At 48.5% G+C, this 15,092-nt stretch overlaps 1 protein-coding gene across 1 annotated transcript; it reads right to left on the bottom strand.

The window, feature by feature from the left end:
• Positions 1–7,491: 7,491 nt before the first annotated feature.
• On the bottom strand, positions 7,492–14,536 carry LOC139544924 (PR domain zinc finger protein 8-like). Its single transcript, XM_071352130.1, has 4 exons — positions 14,198–14,536; positions 11,700–11,924; positions 10,670–10,904; positions 7,492–10,369 (listed from the first exon to the last, which is right to left on the bottom strand). The coding sequence occupies exons 2-4, from the start codon at positions 11,916–11,918 to the stop codon at positions 8,997–8,999; spliced, it is 1,827 nt and encodes a 608-aa protein (XP_071208231.1). The 5' UTR covers positions 11,919–11,924; positions 14,198–14,536; the 3' UTR covers positions 7,492–8,996.
• Positions 14,537–15,092: the final 556 nt, after the last annotated feature.

Below are 15,092 nucleotides of genomic sequence, written 5' to 3'. Positions count from 1 at the left end.
AGGGAGGTATGGGGAGAGGGAAGCTTGGGGAGAGGGAGGCTTGGGGGAGAGGGAGTCATGGGGGAGAGGGAGGCTTGGGGGAGAGGGAGGCTTGGGGGTTAGGGAGGCTTGGGGGAGAGGGAGGCTTGGGGGAGAGGGAGGTATGGGGGAGAGGGAGGCTTGGGGGAGAGGGAGGTATGGGGGAGAGGGAGGCTTGGGGGAGAGGGAGGTATGGGGGAGAGGGAGGCTTGGGGGAGAGGGAGGCTTGGGGGAGCGGGAGGTATGGGGAGAGGGAGGCTTGGGGAGAGGGAGGCTTGGGGGAGAGGGAGGTATGGGGAGAGGGAGGCTTGGGGGAGAGGGAGGCTTGGGGGAGAGGGAGGCTTGGGGGAGAGGGAGGCTTGGGGAGAGGGAGGCTTGGGGGAGAGGGAGGCTTGGGGGAGAGGGAGGCTTGGGGGAGAGGGAGGCTTGGGGGAGAGGGAGGTATGGGGAGAGGGAGGCTTGGGGGAGAGGGAGGCTTGGGGAGGGTTGGAGGCTTGGGGGAGAGGGAGGTATGGGGAGAGGGAGGCTTGGGGGAGAGGGAGGCTTGGGGGAGAGGGAGGTTTGGGGGAGAGGGAGGTATGGGGGAGAGGGAGGCTTGGGGGAGAGGGAGGTATGGGGGAGAGGGAGGCTTGGGGGAGAGGGAGGCTTGGGGGAGAGGGAGGTATGGGGAGAGGGAGGCTTGGGGGAGAGGGAAGCTTGGGGAGAGGGAGGCTTGGGGGAGAGGGAGGTATGGGAGAGGGAGGCTTGGGGGAGAGGGAGGCTTGGGGGAGAGGGAGGCTTGGGGGAGAGGGAGGCTTGGGGAGAGGGAGGCTTGGGGGAGAGGGAGGCTTGGGGGAGAGGGAGGTTTGGGGGAGAGGGAGGCTTGGGGGAGAGGGAGGTATGGGGAGAGGGAGGCTTGGGGGAGAGGGAGGCTTGGGGAGGGTTGGAGGCTTGGGGGAGAGGGAGGTATGGGGAGAGGGAGGCTTGGGGGAGAGGGAGGCTTGGGGGAGAGGGAGGTTTGGGGGAGAGGGAGGCTTGGGGGAGAGGGAGGCTTGGGGGAGAGGGAGGCTTGGGGGAGAGGGAGGCTTGGGGGAGAGGGAGGTATGGGGAGAGGGAGGCTTGGGGGAGAGGGAGGCTTGGGGAGAGGGAGGCTTGGGGGAGAGGGAGGCTTGGGGGAGAGGGAGGTATGGGGAGAGGGAGGTATGGGGAGAGGGAGGCTTGGGGGAGAGGGAAGCTTGGGGAGAGGGAGGCTTGGGGGAGAGGGAGGCTTGGGGGGGAGGGAGGCTTGGGGGAGAGGGAGGTATGGGGAGAGGGAGGCTTGGGGGAGAGGGAGGCATGGGTAGAGGGAGGTATGGGTAGAGGGAGGCTTGGGGTAGAGGGAGGTATGGGGAGAGGGAGGTATGGGGAGAGGAAGGCTTGGGGGAGAGGGAGGCTTGGGGGAGAGGGAGGCTTGGGGGAGAGGGAGGCTTGGGGGAGAGGGAGGCTTGGGGGAGGGAGGTATGGGTAGAGGTAGGTATGGGTAGAGGGAGGCTTGGGGTAGAGGGAGGTATGGGGAGAGGGGGGTATGGGGAGAGGGAGGCTTGGGGGAGAGGGAGGCTTGGGGGAGAGGGAGGCTTGGGGGAGAGGGAGGTATGGGTAGAGGGAGGTATGGGTAGAGGGAGGTATGGGTAGAGGGAGGTATGGGGTAGAGGAGGTATAGGGTAGAGGAGGTATGGGTAGAAGGAGGTATGGGGGAGAGGGAGGTATGGGTAGAGGGAGGTATGGGGTAGAGGGAGGTATGGGTAGAGGAGGTATGGGTAGAGGGAGGTATGGGTAGAGGGAGGTATGGGGGAGAGGGAGGTATGGGTAGAGGGAGGTATGGGGAGAGGGAGGTATGGGTAGAAGAGGTATGGGGAGAGGGAGGTATGGGGGAGAGGGAGGTATGGGTAGAGGAGATATGGGTAGAGGGAGGTATGGGGAGAGGAGGTATGGGTAGAGGGAGGTATGTGGTAGAGGAGGTATGGGGGAGAGGGAGGCTTGATGGAGAGGAGGTATGGGTAGAGGAGGTATGGATAGAGGAGGTATGGGTAGAGGGAGGTATGGGGAGAGGGAGGTATGGGTAGAGGGAGGTATGGGGTAGAGGGAGGTATGGGGTAGAGGAGGTATGGGGTAGAGGAGGTATAGGGAGAGGGAAGTATGGGTAGAGGGAGGTATGGGGTAGAGGGAGGTATGGGTAGAGGAGGTATGGGTAGAGGAGGTATGGGTAGAGGAGGTATGGGTAGAGGAGGTATGGGTAGAGGAGGTATGGGTAGAGGGAGGTATGGGTAGAGGGAGGTATGGGTAGAGGGAGGTATGGGGTAGAGGAGGTATGGGTAGAGGAGGTATGGGGTAGAGGGAGGTATGGAGTAGAGGAGGTATGGGTAGAGGGAGGTATGGGGGAGAGGAGGTATGGGTAGAGGAGGTATGGGTAGAGGAGGTATGGGTAGAGGAGGTATGGGGAGAGGGAGGTATGGGTAGAGGAGGTATGGGGAGAGGGAGGTATGGGTAGAGGGAGGTATGGGTAGAGGAGGTATGGGTAGAGGAGGTATGGGGTAGAGGAGGTATGGGTAGAGGAGGTATAGGGTAGAGGAGGTATGGGTAGAGGAGATATGGGTAGAGGGAGGTATGGGTAGAGGGAGGTATGGGTAGAGGAGGTATGGGTAGAGGAGGTATGGGGAGAGGGAGGTATGGGTAGAGGAGGTATGGGTAGAGGGAGGTATGGGTAGAGGAGGTATGGGTAGAGGAGGTATGGGGTAGAGGAGGTATGGGTAGAGGAGGTATAGGGTAGAAGAGGTATGGGTAGAGGAGGTATGGGTAGAGGGAGGTATGGGTAGAGGGAGGTATGGGTAGAGGAGGTATGGGTAGAGGAGGTATGGGGTAGAGGAGGTATGGGTAGAGGAGGTATGGGTAGAGGAGGTATGGGTAGAGGGAGGTATGGGTAGAGGGAGGTATGGGTAGAGGGAGGTATGGGTAGAGGGAGGTATGGGGTAGAGGGAGGTATGGGTAGAGGAGGTATGGGGTAGAGGGAGGTATGGAGTAGAGGAGGTATGGGTAGAGGGAGGTATGGGTAGAGGGAGGTATGGGGTAGAGGAGGTATAGGGTAGAGGAGGTATGGGTAGAGGGAGGTATGGGGAGAGGGAGGTATGGGTAGAGGAGGTATGGGGTAGAGGGAGGTATGGGTAGAGGGAGGTATGGGTAGAGGGAGGTATGGGTAGAGGAGGTATGGGGTAGAGGAGGTATGGGTAGAGGAGGTATAGGGTAGAGGAGGTATGGGTAGAGGAGATATGGGTAGAGGGAGGTATGGGTAGAGGGAGGTATGGGTAGAGGAGGTATGGGTAGAGGAGGTATGGGGAGAGGGAGGTATGGGTAGAGGAGGTATGGGTAGAGGGAGGTATGGGTAGAGGAGGTATGGGTAGAGGAGGTATGGGGTAGAGGAGGTATGGGTAGAGGAGGTATAGGGTAGAAGAGGTATGGGTAGAGGGAGGTATGGGTAGAGGAGGTATGGGTAGAGGAGGTATGGGGTAGAGGAGGTATGGGTAGAGGAGGTATGGGGAGAGGAGGTATGGGTAGAGGGAGGTATGGGTAGAGGAGGTATGGGTAGAGGAGGTATGGGTAGAGGGAGGTATGGGTAGAGGGAGGTATGGGGTAGAGGAGGTATAAGGTAGAGGAGGTATGGGTAGAGGAGGTATGGGTAGAGGGAGGTATGGGTAGAGGGAGGTATGGGGTAGAAGAGGTATAGGGTAGAGGAGGTATGGGTAGAGGGAGGTATGGGGGAGAGGGAGGTATGGGTAGAGGGAGGTATGGGGTAGAGGGAGGTATGGGTAGAGGAGGTATGGGTAGAGGGAGGTATGGGTAGAGGGAGGTATGGGTAGAGGGAGGTATGGGGAGAGGGAGGTATGGGTAGAGGAGGTATGGGGAGAGGGAGGTATGGGGGAGAGGGAGGTATGGGTAGAGGAGGTATGGGTAGAGGAGGTATGGGTAGAGGGAGGTATGGGGGAGAGGAGGTATGGTTAGAGGGAGGTATGGGGTAGAGGAGGTATGGGGGAGAGGGAGGCTTGGGGGAGAGGAGGTATGGGTAGAGGAGGTATGGGTAGAGGGAGGTATGGGGAGAGGGAGGTATGGGTAGAGGGAGGTATGGGGTAGAGGGAGGTATGGGGAGAGGGAGGTATGAGTAGAGGGAGGTATGGGGTAGAGGGAGGTATGGGTAGAGGAGGTATGGGTAGAGGAGGTATGGGTAGAGGAGGTATGGGTAGAGGAGGTATGGGTAGAGGAAGTATGGGGAGAGGGAGGTATGGGGAGAGGAGGTATGGGTAGAGGAGGTATGGGGAGAGGGAGGTATGGGTAGAGGGAGGTATGGGTAGAGGAGGTATGGGTAGAGGAGGTATGGGGTAGAGGAGGTATGGGTAGAGGAGGTATAGGGTAGAGGAGGTATGGGTAGAGGAGGAATGGGTAGAGGGAGGTATGGGTAGAGGGAGGTATGGGTAGAGGAGGTATGGGTAGAGGAGGTATGGGTAGAGGAGGTATGGGGAGAGGAGGTATGGGTAGAGGGAGGTATGGGTAGAGGAGTTATGGGTAGAGGAGGTATGGGTAGAGGGAGGTATGGGTAGAGGGAGGTATGGGGTAGAGGAGGTATAGGGTAGAGGAGGTATGGGTAGAGGAGGTATGGGTAGAGGGAGGTATGGGTAGAGGGAGGTATGGGGTAGAGGAGGTATGGGGTAGAGGAGGTATAGGGAGAGGGAAGTATGGGTAGGGGGAGGTATGGGGTAAAGGAGGTATGGGTAGAGGAGGTATGGGGTAGAGGGAGGTATGGGGTAGAGGAGGTATGGGTAGAGGGAGGTATGGTGGAGAGGAGGTATGGGTAGAGGGAGGTATGGGGTAGAGGAGGTATGGGGGAGAGGGAGGCTTGGGGGAGAGGAGGTATGGGTAGAGGAGGTATGGGTAGAGGGAGGTATGGGGTAGAGGAGGTATGGGTAGAGGGAGGTATGGGTAGAGGGAGGTATGGGGTAGAGGAGGTATGGGGTAGAGGAGGTATGGGTAGAGGAGGTATGGGGTAGAGGGAGGTATGGGGTAGAGGAGGTATGGGTAGAGGGAGGTATGGGTAGAGGGAGGTATGGGGTAGAGGAGGTATGGGGAGAGGAGGTATGGGTAGAGGGAGGTATGGGTAGAGGAGGTATGGGTAGAGGGAGGTATGGGTAGAGGGCCTTAGACCGCTGCGCCACTCGGGAGCCCACAAAACATGTGCACTTTACGACATAATATTAAAATGAGTTGAAATCAAAAGTATCATTACATTTATTTATTTTTTACCGAGTTACACTTCTCAAAATGCACCGAATTGGTGGAAGGACCATAAAAGGACCCTACAGTGGATTATGCATACGCTCCATGCAGAGAGCTGCACAAAATGTAACCTGGGTCTACCACAATGACATATGATTGATTGGTATCCATAATTTGGATCTATTCAGCTGGAGAGTTATTTGTTGATGTGTTTTGAGGACTATGTTATGTCCATCTGACTCTGTGAGTGATTGCTAGATAAAAGTGTGAATTCATCTGTCTACACTACAGCTTTTGAGGGATCTGAGGATGGACATCTGCTGATGCATACTTGGTTGTAGTTCACATTATCTCCGCTTGATGTCACTGTTGAGCTATATTTTGACGTTTCAGCGTAGAGTTCTGTGTTTTTCATGGTGCGTCATTCTCCTCCCCGCAACTGTAAACGATAGATAGGCCTACATATCTGCACAATGCAAATTAATGCATCCAAATCATTATATTGAAATATTTTATGAATTTCAATAAAGGGTAGACCTAGGCTACATTTATTAGCATTTGTGGCCTTTAAAAAGAACATTTGTTCATGATCGTAGAGTGAATAGTATGAATAGCGTGCATGTGTTCTAGCTATCCACTTACTGTAAAGGGAACTTCATTTCACTGTAAATCAATAGTCACCCCTAAAACACCAGGACTTGTGACTTCACATAGAATAATAGATTTGATTCTAATGCAACGGATTTATTATATCCACATAATGAGATGTAGCCAGTAGGCCTTTTATAGGCTTACGGAAAAAGGGGAGGGTATAGGTCTAGTGGATTACGAAGAAAAACTTCCGCATGTAGTGGTTTATTTATTTATTTTTCTATTTGATCAAATTTTAATTGATTTTATTCATCCGAAATATTTGCAGGGTTGCTGATATTCTGTGGATTTAACAATACATATGTCATTGGTGGGCATATTGGACGGTGAACGCAAACGTAATGTTCATGAGAATGTTATTTCATTTCATAGAAAGAGTACAGCTTTTATTGCCCGTGCGAATAATCACTGCACGGCATTTATGTGTTATGTGAAGGAGTTTGAGAGGGAAAGAGCGTTTAGAAGGCGATGCCAAGCTATTTGCTTTCATTATGTGGTAGTGGCATTGGAGACCAACGAATCACCTGTCTTGGAAAAAGCTTGAACACCTTATTTAACTTGATAGGATACGTTGTAGTGTCTGTAAACTATTACACGAAATAGGATAATTCTGTAGGCCTAACGGTATGTGAAAATATGTAGCGTTACAGCGCACTCACACTCATTTTCGGTTAGTAAAACAGATATCACACCAGCATATACTGGAAAACGTAAACAGGAAAACGATGTTATTTTTGGTGAAATATTACTACTACTACTACTAATAATAATAATACGTATTAGTATTATCATTATTAATAACAATAAGTAGTGATTTTGCTAGGCCAATCTTTAGTCTCGCTTGGTCAGAGAAATTCGACAATGCAGGCGCGTCCTCTCTAATCCTCGTCTTGATAACAGAATACAGAATAGAACGAGAAAACGGAGACCTGCTCGTGTATTTCTAGACAACGCACTAGGCCTATACCCGTGAAAACATGGTTATTTATAAAAAAAACTTTTGTTTCATGCTACAATATTTGTTTTATGAGCTAGCACATCGTGTTAACGGCCCCATGTCTGTCCTGTTAACCTTTCTTGCAAACAGTGAGCGATTGTTTGAGATGTTTAAAAAATATATAATAATAATTTTCGGATCGAATTTGGCCAGTTTTCCCACAAAATCATAATTGCATACTTATCGGTTATGGGTTTATGTGGTTATGCTTTTGTCACACTGAAGTTTAAACCCTTTTAATCAAATATAATATTGATTAATATTCTATACATACCTGAAACTCAAATGCCTCATTCCCCTGCACATTGACTTCATACCGGTACTCCTGGTACATAGCCTCGTTATTGTTATTTTATCGTGTTAGTATTTCCTTTTTTGTGTCCAATAAAGTTTCATACTTTTTAACTCTGCATTGTTAGGAAAGGCGCCAAGAAGTAAGCATTTCACGGTAAAGTCTACACCTGTTGTATTCCGCGCATATAACAAAATAAAAATGTAATTTCTTTAAGTTGTTATTTTGTAAAAACACAAGGTTCCAAACACATAGATGAAAATAAAGCTATTTTATTGTCAAAGCATTCAACATGATTCAGATAAACTATCAAGTAGTACATTTCACTGATTTCAGCATGAAGGACAAAACCCGGAAACTATTCCCCACTGACACAAAATATTACACTTTGTATTTAAAAAAAAAAACAACAACATGTATTTACATTGTACCTGTATAATCTTCATCTTATTTATATCGACTATTATTACACATGCACTCTGAAATATAGTCCGTCTGTCTGACGTCACATCCCCATTTGTGTCAATAATATTTAACCTTTAAAGTGAACATGAAAAAAAAGGTATTGAATACTAAACCATGTAATGTAACAATTTTTTATTATCATTTTCTATATATGTATTTATATAATATAAAATACAACTTACTGTACATTTAAATTACACATATTCTTATCTTCCCTTATTTCCCAAATTGTAAGTGCTTCATAAGATAAATAGTGTCCTTTCTCAAAGTCAAAAAATGCATTTGCATACACTCAAATAAAGAAACAAAAAACAGACTGAAGGAAAATAACAACTGTCTGTGTTGAAAGTGGAAACAAGTGCTCTGTTTAAGTGGTGTATATCCAGCCAGTCAGCCAGTCAGCCAGTCAGCCAGTCAGTTAGCCAGTCAGCTAGCCAGCCATCCAGCCAGCCAGTCAGCTAGCCAGCCAGCCAGCCAGCCAGTCAGCCAGTCAGCTAGTCAGCCAGTCAGCCAGTCAGTCAGCCAGTCAGCCAGTCAGCCAGTCAGCCAGTCAGTCAGTCAGTCAGTCAGCCAGTCAGCTAGCCTGCCAGCCAGCCAGTCAGTCAGCCAGTCATTTAGCCAGTCAGCTAGCCAGCCAGTCAGTCAGTCAGTCAGCTAGTCAGTCAACCAGTCAGTCAGTCAGCCAAACAGTCAGACAGCCAGTCAGTCAGACAGCCAGTCTGCCAGTCAGCCAGTCAGCCAGTCAGTCAGCTATTCAGTCAGCCAGTCAGTCAGCCAGTCAGTCAGTCAGTCAGCCAAACAGTCAGTCAGTCAGCTAGTCAGCCAGTCAGCCAGTCAGTCAGCCAAACAGTCAGTCAGCCAGTCAGTCAGTCAGCCAGTCAGCTGGCCAGTCAGCCAGCCAGTCAGTCAGCCAGGCAGTCAGCCAGCCAGCCAATAACTCCATGTCTGTTTACCAGATGGTAAAAAAGTTCTTCCCCATGGTCAGTGATGTGATAACCTTTTCCCACTATAGTGCCGACCCAAACCGTACTGTGCTGACCTGGCTCGGGCATATTATCTTACATTTGTCCTTTATGATCTGTCCCAGTAACTTCATGGATGACTGAGCCATACTGTGCTGGCTCGGCTACAGTATTTTCTTTACACAGTGTCCTTTGCGGCAAAGGGTTCCTTCATCTGATGCAAGTCCGTAACCCAGCTCAGCTCAGCTTGGCTCAGTTCAGCTTGGCTCAGTTCAGCTTGGCTCAGTTCAGCTTGGCCTAGCAGTGTGAAAACGGTTTGCTATTTATCTAAAGGTCAGTTGTGGGAGGTCATGTGACGCGAGAGGTGGTGCCTCTCCCTGAACGACTCGTTACAGATTGGACACTTGAGTTTCTCCTCACGCCTCCTCTTGACCATCGGCTCCATGGCCAACTCCTTCTTATGGTGCGACCTCATGTGGTACACCAGGTCAGAGGTCATCCTGAAGGAGGCGTTGCACTTGGCGCACCAGTTCTGGGCGGGCAGACACAGAGAGGTGAAGGAGGGGGGGAGTAAGGTTAACGCTGAGGGCATCTGCAGCTGGATGGGGCCCTGGCTCTTAGGCCAGAAGGCTGTGGCAGCAGCCGCTGCGTAGAGGAACGGGCTCTGCTTGGACATGGCGCCCGGCACAGGGCAATTGGTGCCCAGCTCAGCGCCGTGGAGTTTGGCGACCAGGTGGTCTGCCTGGTAGAGTCTAGAGGAGGAGATGGTGTCGCCCACCGCCGGGTGGCAGTCCAGGAGTTTGGGCGTGGCCATGACCAGAGGAGAGATCTGGGAGAAGGAGGAGGTAGCGTGGCGAGAGGGTTGGCTGAAAGCGCTCTTCCTCTCCCTGCTGTTCCCCCCACCATGCTGGGCTACGGAGGTGAAGGCGCTCCCTAGCGGAGAGGCCTCCATGCGGGTCTGTGACTGGACAGGCTGAGTCTCCGACAGAACCTGCCTGATGTTGAGATGCTTCTCCTGGGTAGGGTTGCCGCCTTGGCTGGGACGACCTCCGTCCTTGTTTTCGGCGTTGGAGTTCTGTAGGTTTTTGGTGCTGCTGCTGTTACCGTGCGTCTTTAGGCTCTGTGGAGACTTCTTGACCTCGGTGAAGGCGCTGCGTTTCCCCTCACCACCTGACTCGGTGGACCCCGACCCTGGTGGGGAGAAGGTCGGCCCTCGTCGGTTCTCCTCCAGGCCGTACGCTCCCCGGTAGTTCTGTGCCGAGCTCGCCAGCTCCTCCTTAGACTTGAGGGCCTGAGACAGACTCAGAGAGGCCCTGCCACCATCCCTGTCCCTCTCTCTATCCCTGTCCTCTACCTCTGAGAACTTCCTCTTCCCAGAGCTCTCGCTGCGTATCTCAGCCTCGCGGTCGCTGGGTGGGCTAGTCCGGCTGTTCTCTAGGTCCCTGGCTAGGTTATGGAAGTCTGTGGAGGGTTTGGCGTTGTCCCCCTCCGAGCAGCCCAGTTTAGAGCTTGCCCTGGTGGGTGTGGTATTTGTAAGGTTGGGGTTAGGGCGCTCGGTGCTTGGCTCCTTACTGTGGACCTCCTCGTCCACATCGCCCGCCGCCATGCTCTGTAGTCTCTTGGTGCAGCGGAACCTCAGGTGGGCCAGGAAAGGGAACTCAAACTGAAAGCGCTGGTTGCAGTCAGGACACGAATAGGGAGCCGACCCTGAAAACGGAGGGAAATAATGTCAGTTATTCAGAAAGAAGCTCTGTAGTAGGATATCTTCCTGAAAAACACCACTGTAATGTTTTCTTATAAGACTATAAGCTACTGATTATTATAAATTATAAATAATAAAAAAGTGGCCTAAAGAAGATTTATTACATGTACTTTTTTTCAATTAAACAATAACAGCGGGGTTATTATGCTCTTGAACTTGAGCTTCAAATCAACATTAAGTGCAACGCAAACGCCGATATAAAAATAATAAGCCTAGTACCAGGTCATGCTACAATTGCTACTCACCCTTGGTCTTGACCGGCGCTTTACCAGCGCTAAGCAGCAGCAGCAGCTCAATCAGGTCTTTCCCGTACCAGACCAACAGCTCCTCATCCTTCTCGATCCTCCGGAGAGACCGGTAGAACAGCTGACCGTTCTTCACGTAGGCCTCGAGGTTCTGCTCGTCCCGGTCCCGCGCCGACTGCACGAGCCGTAGCCACATCAAGCCCTCAGACGTGCTGTTGGCTGCTGACGTGTCCACCTGCGCAGTCAAACGGTGACAGAGAGCGAGGCAAATCCGTTAGTTGGACTCAAACGAGAAATCCGTGCGCCAGTATTCATTCTAACCGTTACGCATAGGCTGTCCAATTATATATTTTTTAAATAGGCTATTTTTCATGTGTTTTGGCTGTGCAACTATCAATATGCATTATACATACATGCGATCTTGTAAGATAAGACCACTAATAGGTTCTAATCAAATGGATACCCAGACTATTTGCATTGCTCCCCCCCTCTTCTACGCTGCTGCTACTCTCTGTTATTATCTATGCATAGTCACTTCAATAACTCTGCCTACATGTACATATTACCTCAATTACCTCGACACCGGTGCCCCCGCACATTGACTCTGTACCGGTACCCCCCTGTATATAGCCCCGCTATTGTTATTTACTGCTGCTCTTTAATTATTTGTTATTCTTATCTCTTACATTTTTTGGGGGGTATTTTCTTAAAACTGCATTGTTGGTTATGGGCTTGTAAGTAAGCATTTCACTGTAAGGTCTACACACCTGTTGTATGCGGCGCATGTGACTAATAAAGTTTGATTTGATTTGAATACATAGAGTATACCGTGTCACACCGACGTCGTGAGAAATAGAAATGTGAAACCATATTGTGTTATCTTCTCTGTGAAATGGGATCAATAATGATCAAATCAACCACGGCAGACAATTCAATTCAGTCTGAAGAAGGAGACTGTAATAACATCGTAAATAAAGAATATTATCATTATTATCATTCTAGAAAAATCACCATATTTGTCTTTCCTTACCCTGAATATGTATGGCGCCGTTCGTTTGTCCGTTGACTTGAGGGCTACGAAGGCTATGCTGTCATACAACGACGTGTGGCTCAAAACACAAGGCCCGAAAATGGCATTTTCCGGAATGTCACATGTGGTGTAGACACTGGTGAATATATCCGTTAGACACTGCTGCACTGCTTTGGCGTCGCCGTCCCAAACCAACTTCTGTGAGCTGGATTCCTCCATCGTTGACTATTGGTTGCGAACAGAACAGACAAAGAGAAAGAATGAATAAAGATACAATATACAAATGTCTAGATGATGATGAGGTCAAATAAATTGGCACTTCGTGAGAGGGTTGGTTAACTGCATGTAGTCAGCTGTCAAGGCCGAGCTGGACTAGGAAAGGGAATTTTTTGTGGGGCCGGTCGTTTTAATTAATTGAAGTCTATTGTAGGATGAGAGTGGCCTATCAATTTCAAAGAGCATGGTTGGTTGCCTATTTTCCGCGGAAATTCCCAGATGCTGATGAAATAGCTGTTAATTGGGAGAAAATTAATGCATGATCCTAAACCGAAGCGTAACAATGGTGTAAATTATTTTTTAAATAATTATGATAAACATAAACAACCAGAACATTAATACAATAATGTTAATACAATGAATACATTATTACAAGCATTTCACTACACCCGCAAAAACATCTGCTAATCACGTGTTATGTGAGCAATAAAAATTTGATTTGATTTGATAATAATACAAAAATAATCCAATATCAATGTAATGATAATAATGACATTGATACTAATATATTATCACTGTCTCTAAATTATTATTGTTTATAGGACTAACATGAATTATATTTGATAGAGATGTATTACTTCAATTAGGCTTATTATTATTATTATAACCACTATTATTACAAAGGCTTTACTATACCGGATGTGCAAACTGAACTGTACATTCATCTCAAACCCTAATTTCTAAGTGTGTAACCTAATTATTTAAATTTAGCCTCTGGTAGAAGAAGACAAAATTTGCAATAAGAAACGGTAAGGTCCGTATAAAATCGAAAGAGCATGTCGAATGTATTTGGAAGTGGACTGTCAAAGTCACCGGTTTCATGTCAGACAACCTTTCACTCTATCCTACACGCGCTCCCAACGTATGTCCCCTCATTACCATAATCCACCACGTTCCCTCTCGAGACTGTAATTAAGGCAGCACGCAGAGTGTATTTACGGGTGACCAGTTTCTCTGGCCTCAGTGAATTATGCAGCTGTGATCTACCTTTGCTTTGCCACTTGTTCAATTCAATTATGCGTATAGGCCGATGTAAACACATCCCGTAGACACTTGCATGCAGGCAACAACAAAAAAATAGCCGTGTGTGTTTAGATGAATATCTGGTAAATAATAATAACAATAACGATTCAACTTTTGTATGATCAAATTCATTTAATTTGTGCATGTTATTTTAATGTCATGTTATCTTAATTTTATGCACATATGCAAATGTGTTTATAATTGTTTTCTTCTAAATCGTGCTACCTTGCCTTAATAACGCCCCTTCACACTATAACACAAACCATGCGTGCAGATCTCAAGAGATTATTAACTAATACCTACTTAATAATATTTGGCATGTAATGATCATTTGTCATGTAAATATATAACGACAAATGTTCTAAAATATTGAAACGTGTTGATACATTGAGCATGCCTAAATGTCACGATATCATGAGATGTTAGTCCTTGTCCGCTGTCTGAGGATGGAATCATTTGTTTCCCATTCATTTGCTCACAGTGTCTGAGCCTGAAAGCAAGAAACGAACAGCTGTCTGCATGCATATCAAACAAAATGATCCTCTGTCAATGACGCTTTATAGTGAAACATTATCATTCAAGAAACGTACCGGCCCTCGAACCAAAGTAACTTTTCTCTTCAGCTGCGTCGGTTGAGAGAAAATAGTTTGGAGCTATAGCCTACGATCCTGTTCTCCTATTTAGCCGATTCCATATCAAAACCATTTGAACAAAATGCAACCCTTCAACTAAAGACCACCGCTTGCAGAAAAGCAATTTTTCGCTCCATCTCCTATATAACCCAGTCTTTTGTGACTTTAAAGGTCGCTCTCTCACAAGGGAAAGCCACACAAAAGGTCCAATGAATATGCATCTGAGCTAAATGAGAGAGAATAGCACCCGGAACGTATGCGCATCCATAAAACGGATGAGGCCAACCCATTCAACCTTCTGCCTCCTATTTCAGAGCAGGTTTTTATTCCTATATCCGGGTGCCTTGTCAGTCTAAAAAAAAAACTGCCCTAAATCAACGCAAGAGCTGAATTGCCGATTGTCTGCTTGCCCCAACATCTGCGGAGCTCTGTCTCCAACACTACACGGTGCTCCATTCATGGGATGCTGACTTGGCTACTGCTTTGTGGCGGTGCGTGCTTGTCTTTCTGTCGCTGCAAAACAAACCCTCTTTTAAGCGCATACAAATACAGGCTCTGGCTACGTACCTTTTTGTTGACAGTAAAATAATAATCCACCAAAGTGATGCTTGAATCAATATGCCGCCTTGGAGAGCAGGTTTCGATGCGTCCTCCGCGTCAGTACATGTCCCTGTATGGTCGTTTGAAAGTGACAGTGGTGCCGCTGATATCGCCCTTTGCTGAGAGGCAGAGAGAGAGAGAGAGAGAGAGAGAGAGAGAGAGAGAGGGAGAGAGAGAGAGAGAGAGATGCGTGCAGAAGGGGCGCGATGCACTGGCTGACTGGCACACACACACACGTTTTGTTTGCAGCACATAATCTACCCAATGAGGCGTGTCACTCACCGTCTCCTCCCTTTAACTCTTTACTGGCCGACTGTCATTGGATGAGATTTATAGGCCGTATAGGCTACAGCTACAGCCTCTTGCCATAACCTCCCAGAGCGCCTTTTTTGTTGTTGTTGTTATTATACGGTTGTTTCAGTTTGCGCGAGCACAACATAAAGCCATTCATATAAGATTTTTAAACCGATTGACTCTCAAAGTAGGGTTGTGTTTTTTTCTACTAAATTGTCCATAAACAATGGATTGTAGCTACACTTAATCCCTATTATTCATGTTGAGGTTATAATAGGGCTTACTATAATTATTTATTATTTATTTACTTTTATTGGCCTATTATTTTTATTATTATTATTATATGACTAGCTTATTGAAATTAAATTAAAGTCAGCAATATGAACGCCCCGTGAATGATATAGATATCAATATCATTCCGTCTCCTTACGGTAACTAACGTCTGAAGTTTCCACAGCTACGTACGGCACTTTGCCCTGCAGGGAGGCGGGAGCCTAGTGGACACCTGCCTGGCTAGCGCCCAGCGTCCGGAGGAAAAGCCGGGCATCGTCGTTATGGAGACGGTGGG

This window comes from Salvelinus alpinus, chromosome 19 (genome assembly GCF_045679555.1).
Source record: "Salvelinus alpinus chromosome 19, SLU_Salpinus.1, whole genome shotgun sequence".
Classification (NCBI taxonomy): Eukaryota; Metazoa; Chordata; class Actinopteri; order Salmoniformes; family Salmonidae; genus Salvelinus; species Salvelinus alpinus.
Note: the sequence above shows the minus strand (reverse complement) of the source record. Positions and strands in the feature narration are given on the sequence as shown.

Coding starts and splice junctions, on each gene's coding strand:
- LOC139544924 (XM_071352130.1), bottom strand. CDS start 11,918: ATGGAGGAATCCAGCTCACAGAAGTTGGTTTGGGACGGCGACGCCAAA. Junction 10,905..11,699: donor CGGCGCCATACATATTCAGG/GTAAGGAAAGAC, acceptor TTGACTGCGCAG/GTGGACACGTCAGCAGCCAA. Junction 10,370..10,669: donor AGCGCCGGTCAAGACCAAGG/GTGAGTAGCAAT, acceptor CTCCGTTTTCAG/GGTCGGCTCCCTATTCGTGT.